Source organism: Aquarana catesbeiana, linkage group LG06, assembly GCF_042186555.1.
Source record: "Aquarana catesbeiana isolate 2022-GZ linkage group LG06, ASM4218655v1, whole genome shotgun sequence".
Lineage (NCBI taxonomy): Eukaryota > Metazoa > Chordata > Amphibia > Anura > Ranidae > Aquarana > Aquarana catesbeiana.
This window is the reverse complement of record NC_133329.1, coordinates 88,030,155-88,047,424: the sequence shown is the minus strand read 5'-3', so window position 1 is coordinate 88,047,424 and position 17,270 is coordinate 88,030,155. Positions and strand designations below refer to the sequence as shown.

The window sequence follows — 17,270 nt, the reverse complement described above, 5'->3', positions numbered from 1 at the left end:
CACTAACTCCTCAGCAATAAGGTTGCTACTCACTTAGCCACAGGATCATGGGCTGCCTCCTGCCGATATCCACCAGGCTCTTCCCAGTGAGGGAGATGTAGACTCACAGCCAAACAAGAATAAGTACCCCCCCCCCCCCCCCCCAATACAAAGGGATTTTAAGGGTGAACATTTTGAGGACACAATACTTTCAAAAAATAGAAAAATGTATTATTTCATAAAAACTGTGTAACGGTCAGAGATAACAACCATGCACAAAGTGATACATAAAATACATATATAGTATATAAGAAAAGAACACTTCTATAGCCCAGGGCTTTCTTATTTACTTTTTTCTATTTTTTGACAATATTCTGTCCTCAAAAAGTTCGCCCTTAAAATCCCTTTGTACTGGGGGGTACTTATTCTTTATATATAACATATTTGGGATGGTGGCAACAATAAATGGAGTCCTTCCTCCAGAATGATTCTTCTTAGATAATTCATAGCCAAACAAGAAGTGAGACGAAATACCTGCAAATTGAGGGAATCTCTTGGGGACCCCCAGGTCACCAGAACTAGTGTAACCATTGGAACATTTCCCCTCTATTACTTTTCTGGGGAAAACCCAAAATTTGGGGGTTTTCTTGTACTTTCAATGATAATAGATAACAGATAGCAATAATAACTGACAGGTGTTCTAATCTATCTCTACTCTATCCAAAACTTAAAAAAAAAGTTTTGCCTTTAGTTATACTTTAGGAAAATTCCAGACCTACATGCATCATTAATCCTCTGCTGAAAAAGTGAACGTTGTTCATGAGACATGTTGATAGCAAGTACTGTGGGTCCCAGAATCATTTTTTGTCATCGCATTCATGAATGAGGTTATGTAACATAGCATGATACCTAGAAAGATTTACATCTGTGTTGACTTGGATAAATTGATTCTAGAGTAAATGCCACAAAATTAGGCAATTATTTAAACAAACACTGTGTTGTAATATGTCTCAACTGTATTATTGTCAGTCTGTATTGTGTATACATAGATTTTTTAGTGTTTATATTTTTGAATATAACTATAACTATAACTATAAATTTTACTCACATTGCATGTCTTTAAGAGGTACCGCAATAGTCCACATCATGTCCCTAGGGTGAGGTAGGACTTAATTGGAGAAGTCCTTACTATTCCCTCCCCACAAATCCCCTTTACTAATTTGGATACATTGATGATAGGCAACTCCTATCCTCATATTGATTAGTGCTTCCAAATTAATAATAACTACTGCATTAGGGAACAGACACAAAAGATACGCTCAGCATCTTTCCAAATAACTGTTCTGCTTTATTATGACGCAATTGAAGGTTTTTATACACATGATTACGTAGGTATCACATTAATATTACAATTGTATGTTTATGGTAACAAGGGGCGTTACATAGGCAGGCTAATTCTAATCAGGACTCGAAAGAATGTAAACATGTAATGAAAACATTATTAGTGCCGTGTGCACAGTGAGGGCAGTGTGCAATACATACAAAATAGAATACAATTATATACAGAACTTACAAATTTCCATTACAGTGTGTATGGCTGAATTGTCTTCAACCATCTCCTTATGGAATTACTTACAGTGCCTTGCAAAAGTATTCACCCCCTTGGCATTTTTCGTGTTTTGTTGCCTCACAACCTGGAATTAACATGCTGTTGTGCCATGTTCTTTCCATTTGGTTATGATAGATTTGATGGTGCTCCTAGGGATCATCAAAGATTTGGATATTTTTTTATAACCTAACCCTGACTTGTACTTCTCAACAACATTGTCCCTTACTTGTTTGGAGAGTTCCTTGGTCTCCATGGCAGTGTTTGGTTAGTGGTGCCTCTTGCTTAGGTGTTGCAGCCTCTGGGGCCTTTCAAAAAGTGTGTTTATGTAATGACAGATCATGTGACACTTAGATTGCACACAGGTGGACATCATTTCACTAATTATGTGACTTCTGAAGGTAATTGGTTGCACCAGAGCTTTTTATGGGCTTCATAACAAAGGGGGTGAATACATACGCACATGCCAATTATCAGTTTTTTTTTCTGTGAAATAGTTTTATGTATATACTTTTCTAATTTTACTTCACCAACTTAGACTATTGTGTTCTGATCCATCACATATAATTCAGATTAAAAAAAAAATTGAACTAAAGGCTGTAACGTAACAAAATAGGTAAAAAGCCAAAGGGGGTGAATACTTTTGCAAGGCACTGTATTGCATTACACATTACTTAGCATGCATGCACTTACCATGAAAAAAAAATGAAGCTAGGTGCACTTTAAGTTATTAAATATTTAATAATGAGACAGTGATCATTAATTTTTGATTCTATTTTGGTCCATAGCTTCTTAGCTGTTCTTTTTAATTATATTAATAAAAATATTCTTTACTGACAGGTGTGCAGGGGAGAACATCTTTAATAAAACTGGAAACTGTTAAACACTTCAAATTTAATGAAACATGAATGAAGACCCAGCAGTCATCCTATCATTAACAGCGTAGATTAATAAAGCCCAGGGATATCTTTTTTAGGTCTGCTTCATGACACGTAACATGCACAATGCTGGCCGCTGCCGTCATCAGCTGCCAGTCTGTGGCATTTGGAGAGTAAAAGATAAGGTAGGAATAGAAAGGTTTTGTGACCTGTCGTCAGTTGTTCCCTCTGGAAACCAAACAAGTCAGACCAATAAATTAAGATGAGGTAAGACAAAAATCTTAATGCAAGTGACTCCCCCCCATGCAAAGTAATCTTGTCCCAATATTGAGGGACAAGGACCTCTTCCCCATCTCCGCCTTCCGCAAAAAGGGGGTGAGGGAAATAAGTGGGGTACATTCCCGCAAAAGGGGAAAAAAAAAAACAACAGAGTGAAAAAATCCTTTAATGAAATAAAGCACCAGCACATACTTACCAACTATAAAAAAAGTTTATCAATGTCCCCAGTAGGGATGAGCCGAACACCCCCCCGGTTTGGTTTGCACCAAAATTTATGAACAGGCAAAAAATTTGTGCGAACACTGTTAAAGTCTATGGGACACAAACATGAAAAATCAAAAGTACTAATTTTAAAGGCTTATATGCAAGTTATTGCCATAAAAAGTGTTTGGGGACCCGGGTCCTGCCCCAGGGGACATGTATCAATGCAAAAAAAAGTTTTTAAAACGGCCGTTTTTCCAGGAGCATTAATTTTAATAATGCTTAAAGTGAAACAATAAAAATGAAATATTCCTTTAGACATTGTGTCTGTGGGGTGTCTATAGTCTGCCTGTAAAGTAGCGCATCTTTCCCGTGTTTAGAACAGTACCGCAGCAAAATTACATTTCTAATGTCACTTAAAATTGTTCTAGGTTGTAATGTATTGTCGTGTCTTGGCAATATACACACAAATCATTGAAAAAACTGCATTGATTCCCCCCCAGTCCATTACCAGACCCTTTGGGTCTGGTATGAATATTAAGGGGAATATTCTAAACTTAAAAAAAAAAAAAAATTGCGCGGGGGTCCCCCCAAAATCCATACCAGGCCCTTCAGGTCTGGAATGGATTTTAAGGGGAACCTTGCGCCTAATATTTTTTAAAAAATGGGGCAGGGGCCCCCCCAAAATCCATACCAGGCCCTTCAGGTCTAGTATGGATTTTAAGGGGAACCCCGAGCCAAAATTAAAAACAAATGGCGTGGGCCCTCCCCCCCAAATCCATACCAGACCCTTATACGAGCACGCAACCTGGCAGGCCACAGGAAAAGGGGGGGGTGAGAGAGTGCCCCCCCTCCTGAACCGTACCAGGCCACATGTCCTCAACATGGGGAGGGTGCTTTGGGGACCCCCAAAACACCTTGTCCCCATGTTGATGGGGACAAGGGCCTCTTCCCCACAACCCTTGCCCAGAGGTTGTGGGGGTCTACAGGCGGGGGGCTTATCGGAATCTGGAAGCCCCCTTTAACAAGGGGACCCCCAGACCCGGCCCCCCCCATGTGAATAGGTATCGGGTACATTGTACCCCTACACATTCACCAAAAAAGTGTCAAAATGGTAAAGATTACAGTAAACAATTTGGGACAAGTCCTTTATTAAAAACTGAAAAAAACACTGTCCTGCGATGTCTATTCATCTTCGATCACAGTGTCCGACGACCCCAGAAAAAAAAAGAGAAAAACTCTGCCTCGATGGGAGCGTCCCACTGACTGCAGGCTTGTGACGTCGCCCCCTTCTGACATCATATGACGTCACGTAATGTCAGAGGGGGCTGGGTCACCCATTTACGTCACCAGGTGTCCCCACCCTCAGCTATATAACAGCTGTCAATACAAAAAGTCTGCAGTCAGCAAGATGTCTCCCATGGGTTGTATAAGGGTTGGATAAGGGAATTGTATGGATTTTGGGGGGGACCCCCACACCATTTTTTAAAAAGATTTGGGTGCGGGGTTCCCCTTAAAATCCATACCAGACCTGAAGGTCTCGCAGTGCATTGACAGTCTCGCTGTTCATTATGGCGCATTCTGCGGGCACTCGAATTTCCCTCGAATGCCCCATAATGTTCGATATTCAGTGAACGGGCTCATCCCTAGTCCCCAGAGGTAAATCCACTTCAATCACAGTTTCCAGTAATAATCCAAGTCAGTTACAGCGTCCAGTGGGGTAATCCACATCACTCACTAAAACTGGAGAATGCAAAATCTGGTGCAGCTCTGCATAGAAACCAATCAGCTTCCAGGTTTTATTGTCAAAGCTTAATTGAACAAGCTGAAATTAGAATCCGATTGGCTACCATGCACAGCTGCACCAGATTCTGAGTGCTCCAATTTCTTTTCTCCATCTATGTCACTCATGATGACCCGACGATGTGTACACACCACATTCCTGCTGCTAAATGGAAGATTCCTGACTGTGGTAGTTTAAACTTACCTCCCGGAATCCCTTGTGACATCATTGACCACCCATCCAAATTCAGTCACCATTAACTTAAGTGGTGTTTGGAATTAGAGTTCTGTGTTTTTGCCCTTCTTAGACAGTTGCCACCTGAAAAAGTGTGCCTATTGGAAGATTTCCCCTCTATACCTGTTCAGGTGACAACTCAAAATTTTGGATTTCTTATTACTTTCCCTCCAAGTGACAATGGCCATCAGGACAAAAGGAGAAGGCAACTGTCCCCAGTAGGGAGGACAGTAAATGCCCAACAGATGTTCTAATCTAACCCCTTGCATGCTCTATCCAAAATTTTTAAAAATTGCCTTTGGATACACTTTAAAATTCTGAGCTATGAATATTTATCAGCCCAGCCAATCAGTGATGATTGTAGCCCAATGGTGTGAGCTGGGGAGGTGTTATGTTTGGCTGGTCTAAAGTGTTCTCTGCCCTGGGCTTCTGCCCAGAGGATTCTCTCCCTCAGGAAGACGTCTACTAGAGATGTGCGCAATGGTAAATCATTTTGTTTTGTCATAGTCGCTATGTTAGAATGATTCATTTTTGTTATTTCGGAAGATTGGCCATATTGATTTAACATCTTAATTTGTTATTTCGGAAGATTGGCCATATTCATTTAACCTCTTAGGCTTCATGTACACGGGAAATTTTTACAACCTTTCCTGAACGATTTAACTTGACAGATAGTAACCGACGTTTAAAACGTCTGTTTTGCTGCCGTTTACATGCCATGTTTAGCAGCGTTTTGCCACGTTTGCGTTTAGAAGCTTTTAAAAAAATATAGCCAAAAATGTAAAACGCCTGTAAACGAAACGCGGCTAAACGCGAGTTACTGCATTTACAAGCTGTCCGTTTACCAGCATCAGTGTACATGAGGCTCTAATTTGTTATTTCGTAAAATTGACTATATTCGTTTTATTGAGTTAATTTGTTATTTTGGGAGACTACTTATGCAGTCATCCCTGCTAGTCCAACCCACAAAAAGAAATAGATTAAGCTGACTGGACGATATCGATTGGAGTCACGTGCATCTGCATGTAATGAATGGAACAAAGTTAATTTCGGATTCATTTGTTATAGTAGGATTCAGAGATTCTAATGGATCCGCCTCCATCCAACCCAAACACAATAAGTAGAAATCATCTTACTTCACTTTTATACCTTACTGTATTTCTTGTAATGTTTCCATTTCATATGTAGCATATGGGCATCAATCAGGCTGCACTGAAGGCAATGTTGAGGCTGCTGCATTGAAGGCAATGGTGAGGCTGCCGCATTGATGCCAATGGTGAGGCTGCCGCATTGATGCCAATGGTGAGGCTGCCGCATTGATGGCAATGGTGAGGCTGCTGCATTGATGGCAATGGTGAGGCTGCTGCATTGATGGCAATGGTGAGGCTGCTGCATTGATGGCAATGGTGAGGCTGCTGCATTGATGGCAATGGTGAGGCTGCTGCATTGATGGCAATGGTGAGGCTGCTGCAATGATGGCAATGGTGAGGCTGCTGCATTGATGGCACTTGTGAGGCTGCATTGATGTGGACTGATGAGGCTGCATTGATGGCACTTGTGAGGCTGCAGATGGGCATCGATCAGGCTGCATTGATGGCAATGATGAGACTGCAGATGGGCACGGACCCTTATTTTGCTTCAACGTTCCTTATTTAAAATTTAAGTTTTTTTCCTAAAACTTCCCTCCTAAAATGAATGTGCGTGTTATACGCCGGTAAATGCAAAAATAATTGGTTGATTATCCAAGAGTTAAAGACTACTGCTCCGCTCTCATCCAAATAAAAAGGAATGAACCCGAATTCATACAAAAAAAATTATGTTAAGTTGAATTAATTTCCCCATTCCCAGCTGACTTTGCTTGTTGGGCTGCACACATACAAATCAAACAAATGGTCTTTGAGGTTCAACCACAATACAAAAAAAAAAAACCTTATTAGAATATTCACATTACTCTCATCAGAACAGAAACAAATGTCTTGGAATCAATTCGGATTATTTGTTACATTGTTACGTTATTTCAGATGCTTCAGACATTAACAAGCGGCCCAAACTATCGCATCATGTCATCCGAATGAAACAAATGAATATGGATGAATTTGTTGTTTTCATCATAATCTATTTCGGATTAGTAGGGCCCTCTGATTCCTACTGTATTAAAGTGTATTTTATTTGTACTGTCTACCCTCAAGTTGTAAAGTGCTGCGTAAACTGTTGGAGCTATATTTTTTTTATAATCACTTTTTCTTTAATAAGACAAATTCCAACATACAACATAGAAATACACATTGCACAATATATCTATATAAATCTTTTCATTAACATACACCACACTAACCCCACAACCCGAAGAAACACACCGGATCCTTGATCATGTCCTCTTCAAAACAGAGAAAGAAAAAAAAGAGAGAAAAAAAAAAGGAAAAAGCCCATCCAAATGCCTACCCATAACCAAAACCAAAACTCAATTTGTGCAAAACATTATTCAAAGATTAATTAACCGCTTCCCGACCGTGATATATGTCGGCAGAATGGCACGGGTGGGCAAAAGGGAGTACAGGAACGTACCCCTTTAAGAAAGTCTGCCACGTTCTCCGTGACCATGACCGCGGGTCCTGCACACTCGAGGTCCACCGGTCGTGTCACGGAGATCTCTGTCATTGGGAGCAGTGATCGCTGTAGTGGCTAACCCCTTCACTGACAGTGTCATTTACACAGTAATCAGTGCATTTTTATAGCACTGATTGCTGTATAAATGACAATGGTCCCAAAATAGTGTCAAAAGTGTCCGATGTGTCCGCCATAATGTTGCAGTCACGATAAAAATTGCAGATCGCTGCCATTACTAATAAAAAAAAAAAAAATGTAATAAAAATGCCATAAAACTATCCCCTATTTTGTAGATGCTATAGATTTTGCGCAAATCAATATACACTTATTGCGATTTTTTTTTTTTACCAAAAATATGTAGAAGAATACATATCGGCCTAAACTGAGGAAAAAAATAGTTTTTTTTATATATTTTGGGGGATATTTATTATAGCAAAAAGTGAAAAATATTGCGTTTTTTTAAAAATTGTCGCTTTTTTTTGTTGATAGCGAAAAAAATAAAAACCGCAGAGGTGATCAAATACCACCAAAAGAAAGCTCTATTTCTGGGGGAAAAAAAGACGTCAATTTTGTTTGGGTACAATGTCGCACGACCGCGCAATTGTCAGTTAAAGCAACGCAGTGCCAAATCGCAAAAAGTGCTCTGGTCAGGAAGGGGGGCAAATCCTTCCGGGGCTGAAGTGGTTAAGAAGGGGGCTTTACAGCATCCTATTACATTTGTCAAACAACCAACAATACAAAAAAAATAAGTAATAAAAAAAAAAAATATATATATATATATATATATATATATATATATATATATGTATATATAAATAGAAAAATAAAATAAAAATAAGTGTATAATTTCGAATTACTATTTTCGTGTACTATTATGTTTAGTGTTTTAATTCAATATAATCTCACTCTACCATTTCATTTTATATCTCTCCACCTTTTATTTCAATCTACCTTTCTTTATGTGATTCCATTATGTGTTGCCCATCCTATGCCTAATTTACTATTATAACTTATCTTCTTCCTTTAATAACATCAATCATCTCTCCACTGTGCCTCCCAGAGGAGGAAAAAAAGAAACAACACAAAAAACAACACAAAAAACGAAAAAAAAAACCCCACCTCCTCCCAATTTCCCCCCGCCAGATGCATCTCACAGACTATCCGATCCATAACGCAGCATTGCCCCCAAAAGGGTTTAATCCACCCCTATTTGTGAAGAGTAATACAGCCATCCTGCCTATGTATCTTTAAATTTATTCTGTAGGTCTTTAATCATATGTATCCATCTCTCTGCTTCCATTATTTTTTCTACTTTCCCTTTCCAATCCATTATGGTGGGACATCCAGACTGTTTCCAAAATCTAGGTGTCAATATTTTGGCTAACTTTTGGCGCTATATACTGTATTTATTGGTGTATAACACGCACTTTTTCGCCCTGAAAATCGGGTGCAAATAGCATGTGCGTGTTATATGCCTATATTTCAATTTTAGCTGCCTCGGAGGGGACAGGGAGGGGGGCGGGACGAGCGCCGTCAGATTACATACAGCGAAAATCTGCTGTTTACTTGGCTGCCTCTGTAATAGGAAGTCCCGTCTTTTGGGCCGCTATTGGACTAGTGTTCTGTCTATCATAGGAGATTATCACTGTATGTAATCTGTCGGCGCTCGTCCCGCCCCCCTCCCTGTCCCCTCTAGGCTACAGATGGGCATCGATCAGGCTGCACTGATGGCAATGTTGAGGCTGCTGCATTGATGGCAATGGTGAGGCTGCATTGATGTGGACTGATGAGGCTGTATTGATGGCACTTGTGAGGCTGCAGATGGGTATTGATCAGGCTGCATTGATGGCAATGGTGAGACTGCAGATTGACACTGACCCTTATTTTGCTTCAAAGTTCCTTATTTAAAATTTAAGTTTTTTTCCTGAAACTTCCCTCTTAAAATGAATGTGCGTGTTTTACGCCTGTGCGTATTATACGCCAATAAATACAGTAAATCCCGTATAATAATAATAATAATTAGCTGAAATGCATTACTTCATTACATTCAGATACATCCGATTCTCAGAATCACGCAAATTTCATCCAATTTTCGATTTGTAACGAAATGAATAGCATATGTCTATTGTCTACTAAGCTATTAAGAATCTAAAAGCCTACTTCTGCCTTGTTGATAACATCAGCAGCTGACCTCCATGGGAGGAGGGAGACGTATGCATAAGAATCTTATTAGCTATCCTGCTATAGGGACAGACAGTCAAGATGGGACCAGATCATTGACAACTTAAGGGATAAAATCTATCTAAAATTCAGCAGAGACTGTGCAGCCACTGAAAAAATGTCAGCGGTGTGCAGAAGCCAGGCCTTAATAAGATCGGGGTGCTTGGGGTATCTTGTGTTTACATCAAATAAAACCTATTGCAACTATTCTAAAGTGAGTTCAATATATTAAAAAGTAAGTGAAATGAGACATCCCTAGCATACCCTATGGCTAACTAAGGGTTATTTCCAATATAAGTTTTATATACAGTATGTATCATTACTGAGTTTATGATGCGTTGGTAGATGGGATCTGAGGTGTTCAAGTACATCCTAAATATCCATCATGTTTTTTTACCTTGCACTGATGAGAGCAACCAGGCTTGAATCAGCTTGTATAATGGCTTCGCAGATAGGCTGTATCTGTGCTATAATCCAGCAGATCTGGATATACAGATGGCTTCTGGAACATAAAAAAATTATGTGCATGGTTAGATCCATTATCATCAAATTGCTAATAGAGGCAACACATTTAATCAATCAGTTTATTGCTAATGATGTAAAGGAAGAACTGCTAATGTGTGATCTGTGTCTGCACATTGCTGCTGCATCTGTAAAGCTGGCCATGCACACAATAATCTGATTGTACAATCCCTGCACAATATCTTTAAAGCTCACTCTATGCATTACATACTACATTACCATACACTCATTGAACAATTTCTCAAAGATTCACTTGATGTAATATGAGGACCCACCTAAACTATGCAATCAGTGTAGATCCAATCGGTCAGGCCCTTGCACTACATAGTCATTTGTAGAGTTTAATGAGATTGTACAATCAGGTTGTAATGTGCATGGTCAGCTTAAAGGTGGATACACACTTTACGATTTTTGTTGTTTAATTTCCTTTAAATTTACCTTCAACTATGTAGTGCAGGGGCCTACCTCATTGCATACAAATTGAAAGTGTTTAGGTTTAATAAAATATATAATAATATAAAATATTATTATATGGTTTTGGTAAATATAACGGAAAAAAAACGAAGGAAAGTTGTATAGTGTGTAGCTAGCTTGAGGCCGGGTTCACACAGGTACGACACGACAGTCTTACCACTTTGGATCCGACTTTGCCCTGTGACTTGAAGTCCGACATGCGCCCGATTTCAATGAATAGGGATCCGACTTTGATCCCTGACAATACCAGGCACTGTGTCTGGTATGAATCTTTAGGGAAAACTCTTGGTATGGATTTTAAGGGGAACCCCCATGCCGTAAAAACGGCATGGAGGTCCCCCCAAAATCCACACCAAACCCCTATCCGAGCACACAGCCTGGCAGGTCAGGAAAAGGGTGGGGACAAGCAAGCACCCCCCCCCTCCTGAACCGTACCAGGCTGCATGCCCTCAAAATGGGGGGGTGCTTTGGGCAGGGGGGCCCTGCGTCCCCCACCCCAAAGCATCTTGTCCCCATGTTGATGAGGACAAGGGCCTCTTCCCGACAACCCTGGCCACTGGTTGCCGGGGTCTGCGGGCAGGGAGCTTATGGGAATCTGGAAGCCCCATTTAACAAGGGGGCCCCCAGATCCCATCCTCCCACCCTCCCACCCTATGTGAATGAGTATGGGGTTCATTGTATCCCTACCCATTCACCTAAAAAAAATGTAAAAAATAAAACACATTACACATGTTTTGAAAGTAATTTATTAAGGCAGCTCCGTCGTCTCTTCCGATCTCTTCTCCCCTCTCCGGCTCTTCTGTGTCCTCCGCTGACGTCTTGTGCCTCTGTCAGTTCTTCTCCCCTCTCCGGTTCTTCTCCGCTCTCTCTCTCTGACAGCGGAGGAGACCCGGCAGAAGACAGTGAACAGAGGGAGAGGAACCGGAGAGAGACCGGAGAAGAACCGGAGAGGGGAGAAGAGGCACAAGACGTCAGCAGAGGACACAGAAGAGCCGGAGAGGGGAGAAGAGATCAGAAAAGACGACAGCACTCATGTGTAATGTGTTTTATTTTTGACATTTTTTTTTAGATGAATGGGTAGGAGTACAATGTACCCCATATTCATTCACATAGGGTGGGGGGCCGGAATTTGGGGGCCCCCTTGTTAAAGGGGGCTTCCAGATTCCAATAAGCTCCCCGCCTGCAGACCCTGACAACCAAATAATATAATAGCTCTCTGTTCAAGCGGCAGACTGTTGGGATTTAAGAATCAGACAGTACTGAGATGAGCTGGGCATACAAAATGGCAGTCCTCATGTTAATTCAGTATATTTCTGGATGTGCTAACGTACACAGATGCATAATTGATTTGTCCAGGAGCTCGTAAAAATATCAAAACCAAACACATATCAAAGTAGTTCTCACTCAGCCAGATTCTGCATTCCAGTGTTTATCCCCGAAATATTTCCTCCTCAGAGATAATGACACCTATAAACCAATGTTCAGACTTCTTTACTGACGGAACATATGTTTAGATGAAAGCTGGAAAACTACTTGCATGCCTATAGCTAATTTTACAGAGGCAGTGGTTGTGTAAGCAAAGAGTTTTGCTGCTTTTCAAACATTCAGAGCAGGCATTTGCTTTCTCCTAGTCGGGGATTAGATTTGACTTGGGCCTTTAGGAGTAAATAAGCTTGTGAGCTGCCAGGTTGTTTGATATCCAGCATACAAATAAAGACATCGGTGTGTACTGAATACGGGTTATTACTCCTAGCTGTCATTTTGTGACTTTGAATTATACTCAGCTGTCTAATACCAATTTTAGGCGACCTGGATTGTGTAGGGCAGCTTTTCCCAACTCCTTGGGGAACCCCTAAAATAATTTACAGGTCTCAAGGAACCCCTGATAAAGTAAATTTATTGGGGGTCATTGGGAAAAGGCCCCTTACATTGGAGCCCAGTGGAAAGAATGTCCCTCTTACAGTGGTGGCCAGAGCCACCCTTATAGACAGCTATAAAAGGCCATTGGTATCATGCTTGTTGGGTAAGTGCGGTGTGGTGTGGCGGACAGTAAGCACAAAGAGTCCTGATTTGTCAAAGATGATGTATTGTAAAAGTAACACAACAGTACAACCAGGCCTAGTGGGAAGGCTCACCCAACCAGGAACACTTACAACAGTGCAGCTTAGAGACAGCGGTATGTAGACTCAACATCGCCAACAGCACCTGCCACAAAGAACAGAGTGCGGACTGGCTGGTCCAGTCTGAAGGTGAAGCTTCCTGAGAAGGTAGATGTAGTCCCTGCTCTCTCCCTACTCCACTGGAACCTTTCCTTATCGCTAGTGCTGTCCTTGACAAATGGGGAACCTGTCCCTACACTAGCCACCTGCATCAAGCATACCATACCCTGGGGTCAGAGTCTCAAATAGACTGTACTTGACCTAAGATGGCCACCAGGATCACATGAGATATGAGCATCCAACTGGATCACTGTCCTATGTGATCGAGGAAGTCATAGAGAAACGCAGTTACCCTCCACTTCCTCTCCCCTCTGCATTGCCACTGCGGTCCAGCGCCAACTGCAATGGAGAATACAGATTGCACCTGCCTACATGCTCCTGGCTTTGCCAAGTGGTGTTAGATCCCAAACTAAGTATGCACCATCAGATGGGAGATCAATCAGTCACAGCTCAAGGAACTACTAGCAACTTCTGGAGAAATGCTAGGTTTCCATGGAACCCCTAGCTGATGTAGGGTATGCTGGGAAAATTATTGCTCTAGCAAAACAATTATTAGCTAAGGTGAACATATGTGAAATGTTGCTAATTATAATTCCTATTTTTTTTTTTTTAAACTTTGTGATTATGAAAGCTAGATGAGGCAAAGTTAACATCTGGTCAGGTTAATACGGCCTTAATTACCAACTGCCAGGTTTTTAATATGCTACTGTACCCCGGAACAGAGATTTGCGTGGGGAGAGGGATATTGTCCAAAGGCGAATTTTGGAAAGATTGCAGAGACCTCTGGTTTCTGAAATAAGTATCAACTACTATCTCACGGGACTTGCAGTATACTTACTTACATCTGTGTACATAATACTCTATAAAGAACTCTCCTATTTTTTCCTCTGTTTTTTCTTTTTTTGGAGTTTCTCAGCTTGTTTCAGCTGGCCTCCATTACATAACCTCCTAACCCTGCCATGGTAATAAGCAAACAAAATATAGATACATGGGACTAGAATACTATAGGTCCTAAAGTGGCACTAGACTTACATTTTTTTTTATAAAATAAAGTCAACCCCCATATGTCTAAATATCAGTAGAATGTACCGTATATCTCTCTTACTTTGTTTAATTTCCCAAATGCAATCCTTTTTCTGCTACTCTCAGACTTCTTGTTCTTGGGTGGCTATATTTATTCCACATGCCCCCCTTGCATATGTGAACGTAGCCGCTGCTTGCCCCTGAGAGGGACTACACATGTCTGTGCAGACTCATTCTGCTCTAGGGGTATTGTAGTATACATAGAGCAGAGCATATGAGCAGGTTGCTCTACACTAGAAGCAGTGAGGTGCATCAGTGGAGGATAGGAAGCGTGCACAGGACAAAAAAACATGAAAACAACAGTAAGAGACTTAAAATACAGAGGCATAGTATACTTGATATTTAAGAACAATAATGTAAAAAAAAATTGAGTTTAGTGTCACAAATGTTACAGTTATATGTGTGATAAAACCTTCATCAATGAAAGAACCCAATGTGGTGTCTACCTTCTCTACTCCTCTCTTTTAGGGTGTTATGCTTATTGTCAAGGTACAAGTGAGCTTTTACATAAACCTATTATGTGAGAAATATGGGGGCTGTCATTGAAGACCTTCTCAAAATACCAGTTGCCTGGTTTTTATACTGGCCCACTAGCTTCAATACTTTGAGTCACCAACCCAGAACACATATGCAAAACGGCAAAAGTTAGTTTCATAATTGATCCATTCAGACCAGAAAATTTGAAAGCAAGAGGGTCAACTTGACAACCAGGCATTTTAATGAATCAGAAGTGTTCCTCTCATGGCAGTTTTTTTTTCTTTCGGCCATGTAGGCAAAGGGACACTTAACACCCCAGCAGTATTTACACACCTTTACTCACTCCCATGCCATTCTTATTGGCCAGTGGGACTGTGGAAGAAAGCCACGTGTAACTCCAAACCAACTTTCACATAGGGCTATGGACTTTGTGTGGTGTCCCACCATGTGACAGCGATGGGTCGATTATTAGGTACCTAGCGTTTTCATATGGAAGAGGTTGAGTAAGTCACATAGATGTGCTGGGAGCAAGGATATCTGGATGTGCTGGGAGCAAGGAATGTTAAATATGTATTTCAGTTGTGTGTTTGGGTAGGGTCTGAGTTAAAGTGTTACTAAACCCAGGACCCTGCATTAACTATATCTGATCTCCCACAGTACACAGATCATGGAAATGCATATATTTTAGTAAATATAAACTGCTAAATACCTTTTATTATCAGCAGAATATAGCAGTCTTATGACTTCTATCACTATCCTATGAGGCTGCAGGACCCCTGACCCTCTGTCTGGACAGTGCTGGCTGGCCCTGTGTTGACCACATGCACCCTCCCAAGAAAAAAAAAAAAAACTCTAGCAATACACACCAAACTGAGCATATGCAGAGTGCTTCCTAGGGCTCTGTACTGTCAGAAGATGGACTGGGGATAGTGAAAGAAGGGGAGGATCAGAGAAGACAGGATCAAACAGCCTTGTTACACAATGTGCAAGGATTAACCCCTTAGGTTCCACAGGGAGTATAACAGGCATGCATTACTGCATATACAGACTGATTTTACTGTTGTGGGTTTAGTAACACTTGAAGTGACCCTTTTATTTTGCCCTACATCGGTATAGAAAAGGGTAACTTTAGGTACTCCATATGCTTAGTCCTGTTGCACTTTGGTTTCATGTAGGGCATCCTGTCACTATTCTCATCTGTTTTTGTTTTGCTCTTTCAGGACTTTGCAGAAGTTCCAGCAAACTATCTAATCTCAGTGTCCCCTGCTCCTTACCAAGCCCTCAGGCCAGCCAGATCATCTGTGAGCTTCAGAACTGCACCTACTGTGCCAGCCTTCTGGAGAACCCAGAACTGGAGATCAGTGACTCTGAGAGCTGTGAATCTGACACGAATTGCGTGTACGAGTTTACGCAGGATCTCCGGCATGGAGACCAACGAGACCAGATACAGAAGAGGAGGAAGTACAAGAAGAAAGAGAAAGAGAAAGAGGTCAACAAGATCTACAAGCTCTGGGAGGAGTTCACCAACCGGCTCAAGAGGATTGTGGAGAGCAAGTACTTCAACCGAGGCATCATGATCGCCATCTTGATTAACACTCTCAGCATGGGCATTGAGTATCATGAGCAGGTGGGTGACAAATTTTGAGGCTGTATTAATTTGCTAAACTAGGCTCCAGAAAAACATGAATGTATTGGGGTTGATTTATTAAAACTGAAGAATGCAAAATATGGTGCAGCTCTGCATAGAAACAAGTTTTTGTCAAAGCATAATTCAACAAGCTGAAGTTAGAAGCTGATTGGCTACCATGCTCAGCTAAACCACATTTTGCACTCTCCAGTTTTAGTAAATCAACCCCATTGTATTGATGCCACTCAGGGAACACAACCTAGCAGGTTCATAAGTGTCATTCTGCCATTTTTCTTGTGAGGCTAATTGCTCAGATCACTAAATCTTGTTAGTTACTGATGTCTTCATTTTCATCTTCTTGCAACTGGAGGTGGTTAAAATAAAAGTCCAGTGATCTGCTTTAAAACCATCCTTAGTCCTCATGTGGCAATAAACTGTAGTCCAGTGTAACAACAAATCATAGGGTCCCATGGCAAACTTTTGATGGGGCTTACTAGGCTAACTCAATATAAATTATGCTGTTTAATTTTCCTTAACAGACTCCTAAATGGGGCTCTCCCTTACTACAGGTCCCACAGTAGCATCTCATTCTGCTTTGATTCAGCAGGGGATCTGTTCACGGATCCCTTTGTTGATCGAACCAGACAGTGCCCATGTGAAAGGAGCCTAAGGCAGTCACCACCACATATAGATATGTATAATATGTCGTTTTTTTTAATTTGCAAGAATAATAATTCCAAAAAGGCACAATGCCAAACCCCAAATTTCAACTAATCTAAAAAAGAGAACAATTCTTATAGTACTGCACAGACCAAACCATCAAAATACCTGGTAAACTGACCACCTTGAAAATGTATTAAAACATTTTGTATTTAAACCCAGGAGCCCACAGATACCACAGATACCACATTTCACCATATAAATATGCATTGAAACATATTCTTAGATACAACAGATCAATATTGTCTGAGAATCTTGCTGAAGAATATATATCATTGTAGGCTTAACACTTCAAAGCATATAGTAATTCAAATAAAGTATATTGTATCTCTCCCATTGGCTGTTTATCGTTTGAATTAGT

General features: G+C 40.9%; 1 protein-coding gene across 3 annotated transcripts in view; it reads left to right on the top strand.

The window, feature by feature from the left end:
* CACNA1H (calcium voltage-gated channel subunit alpha1 H) overlaps window positions 1-17,270 on the top strand; it is a 730,623-nt gene that overhangs the window by 520,678 nt on the left and 192,675 nt on the right. For all 3 annotated transcript variants that reach the window (XM_073636413.1, XM_073636414.1, XM_073636411.1), the window contains exon 10: window positions 15,783-16,189. In XM_073636413.1, the coding sequence (XP_073492514.1) occupies window positions 15,783-16,189 (407 nt within the window). The remainder of the gene's footprint in view (window positions 1-15,782; window positions 16,190-17,270) is intronic.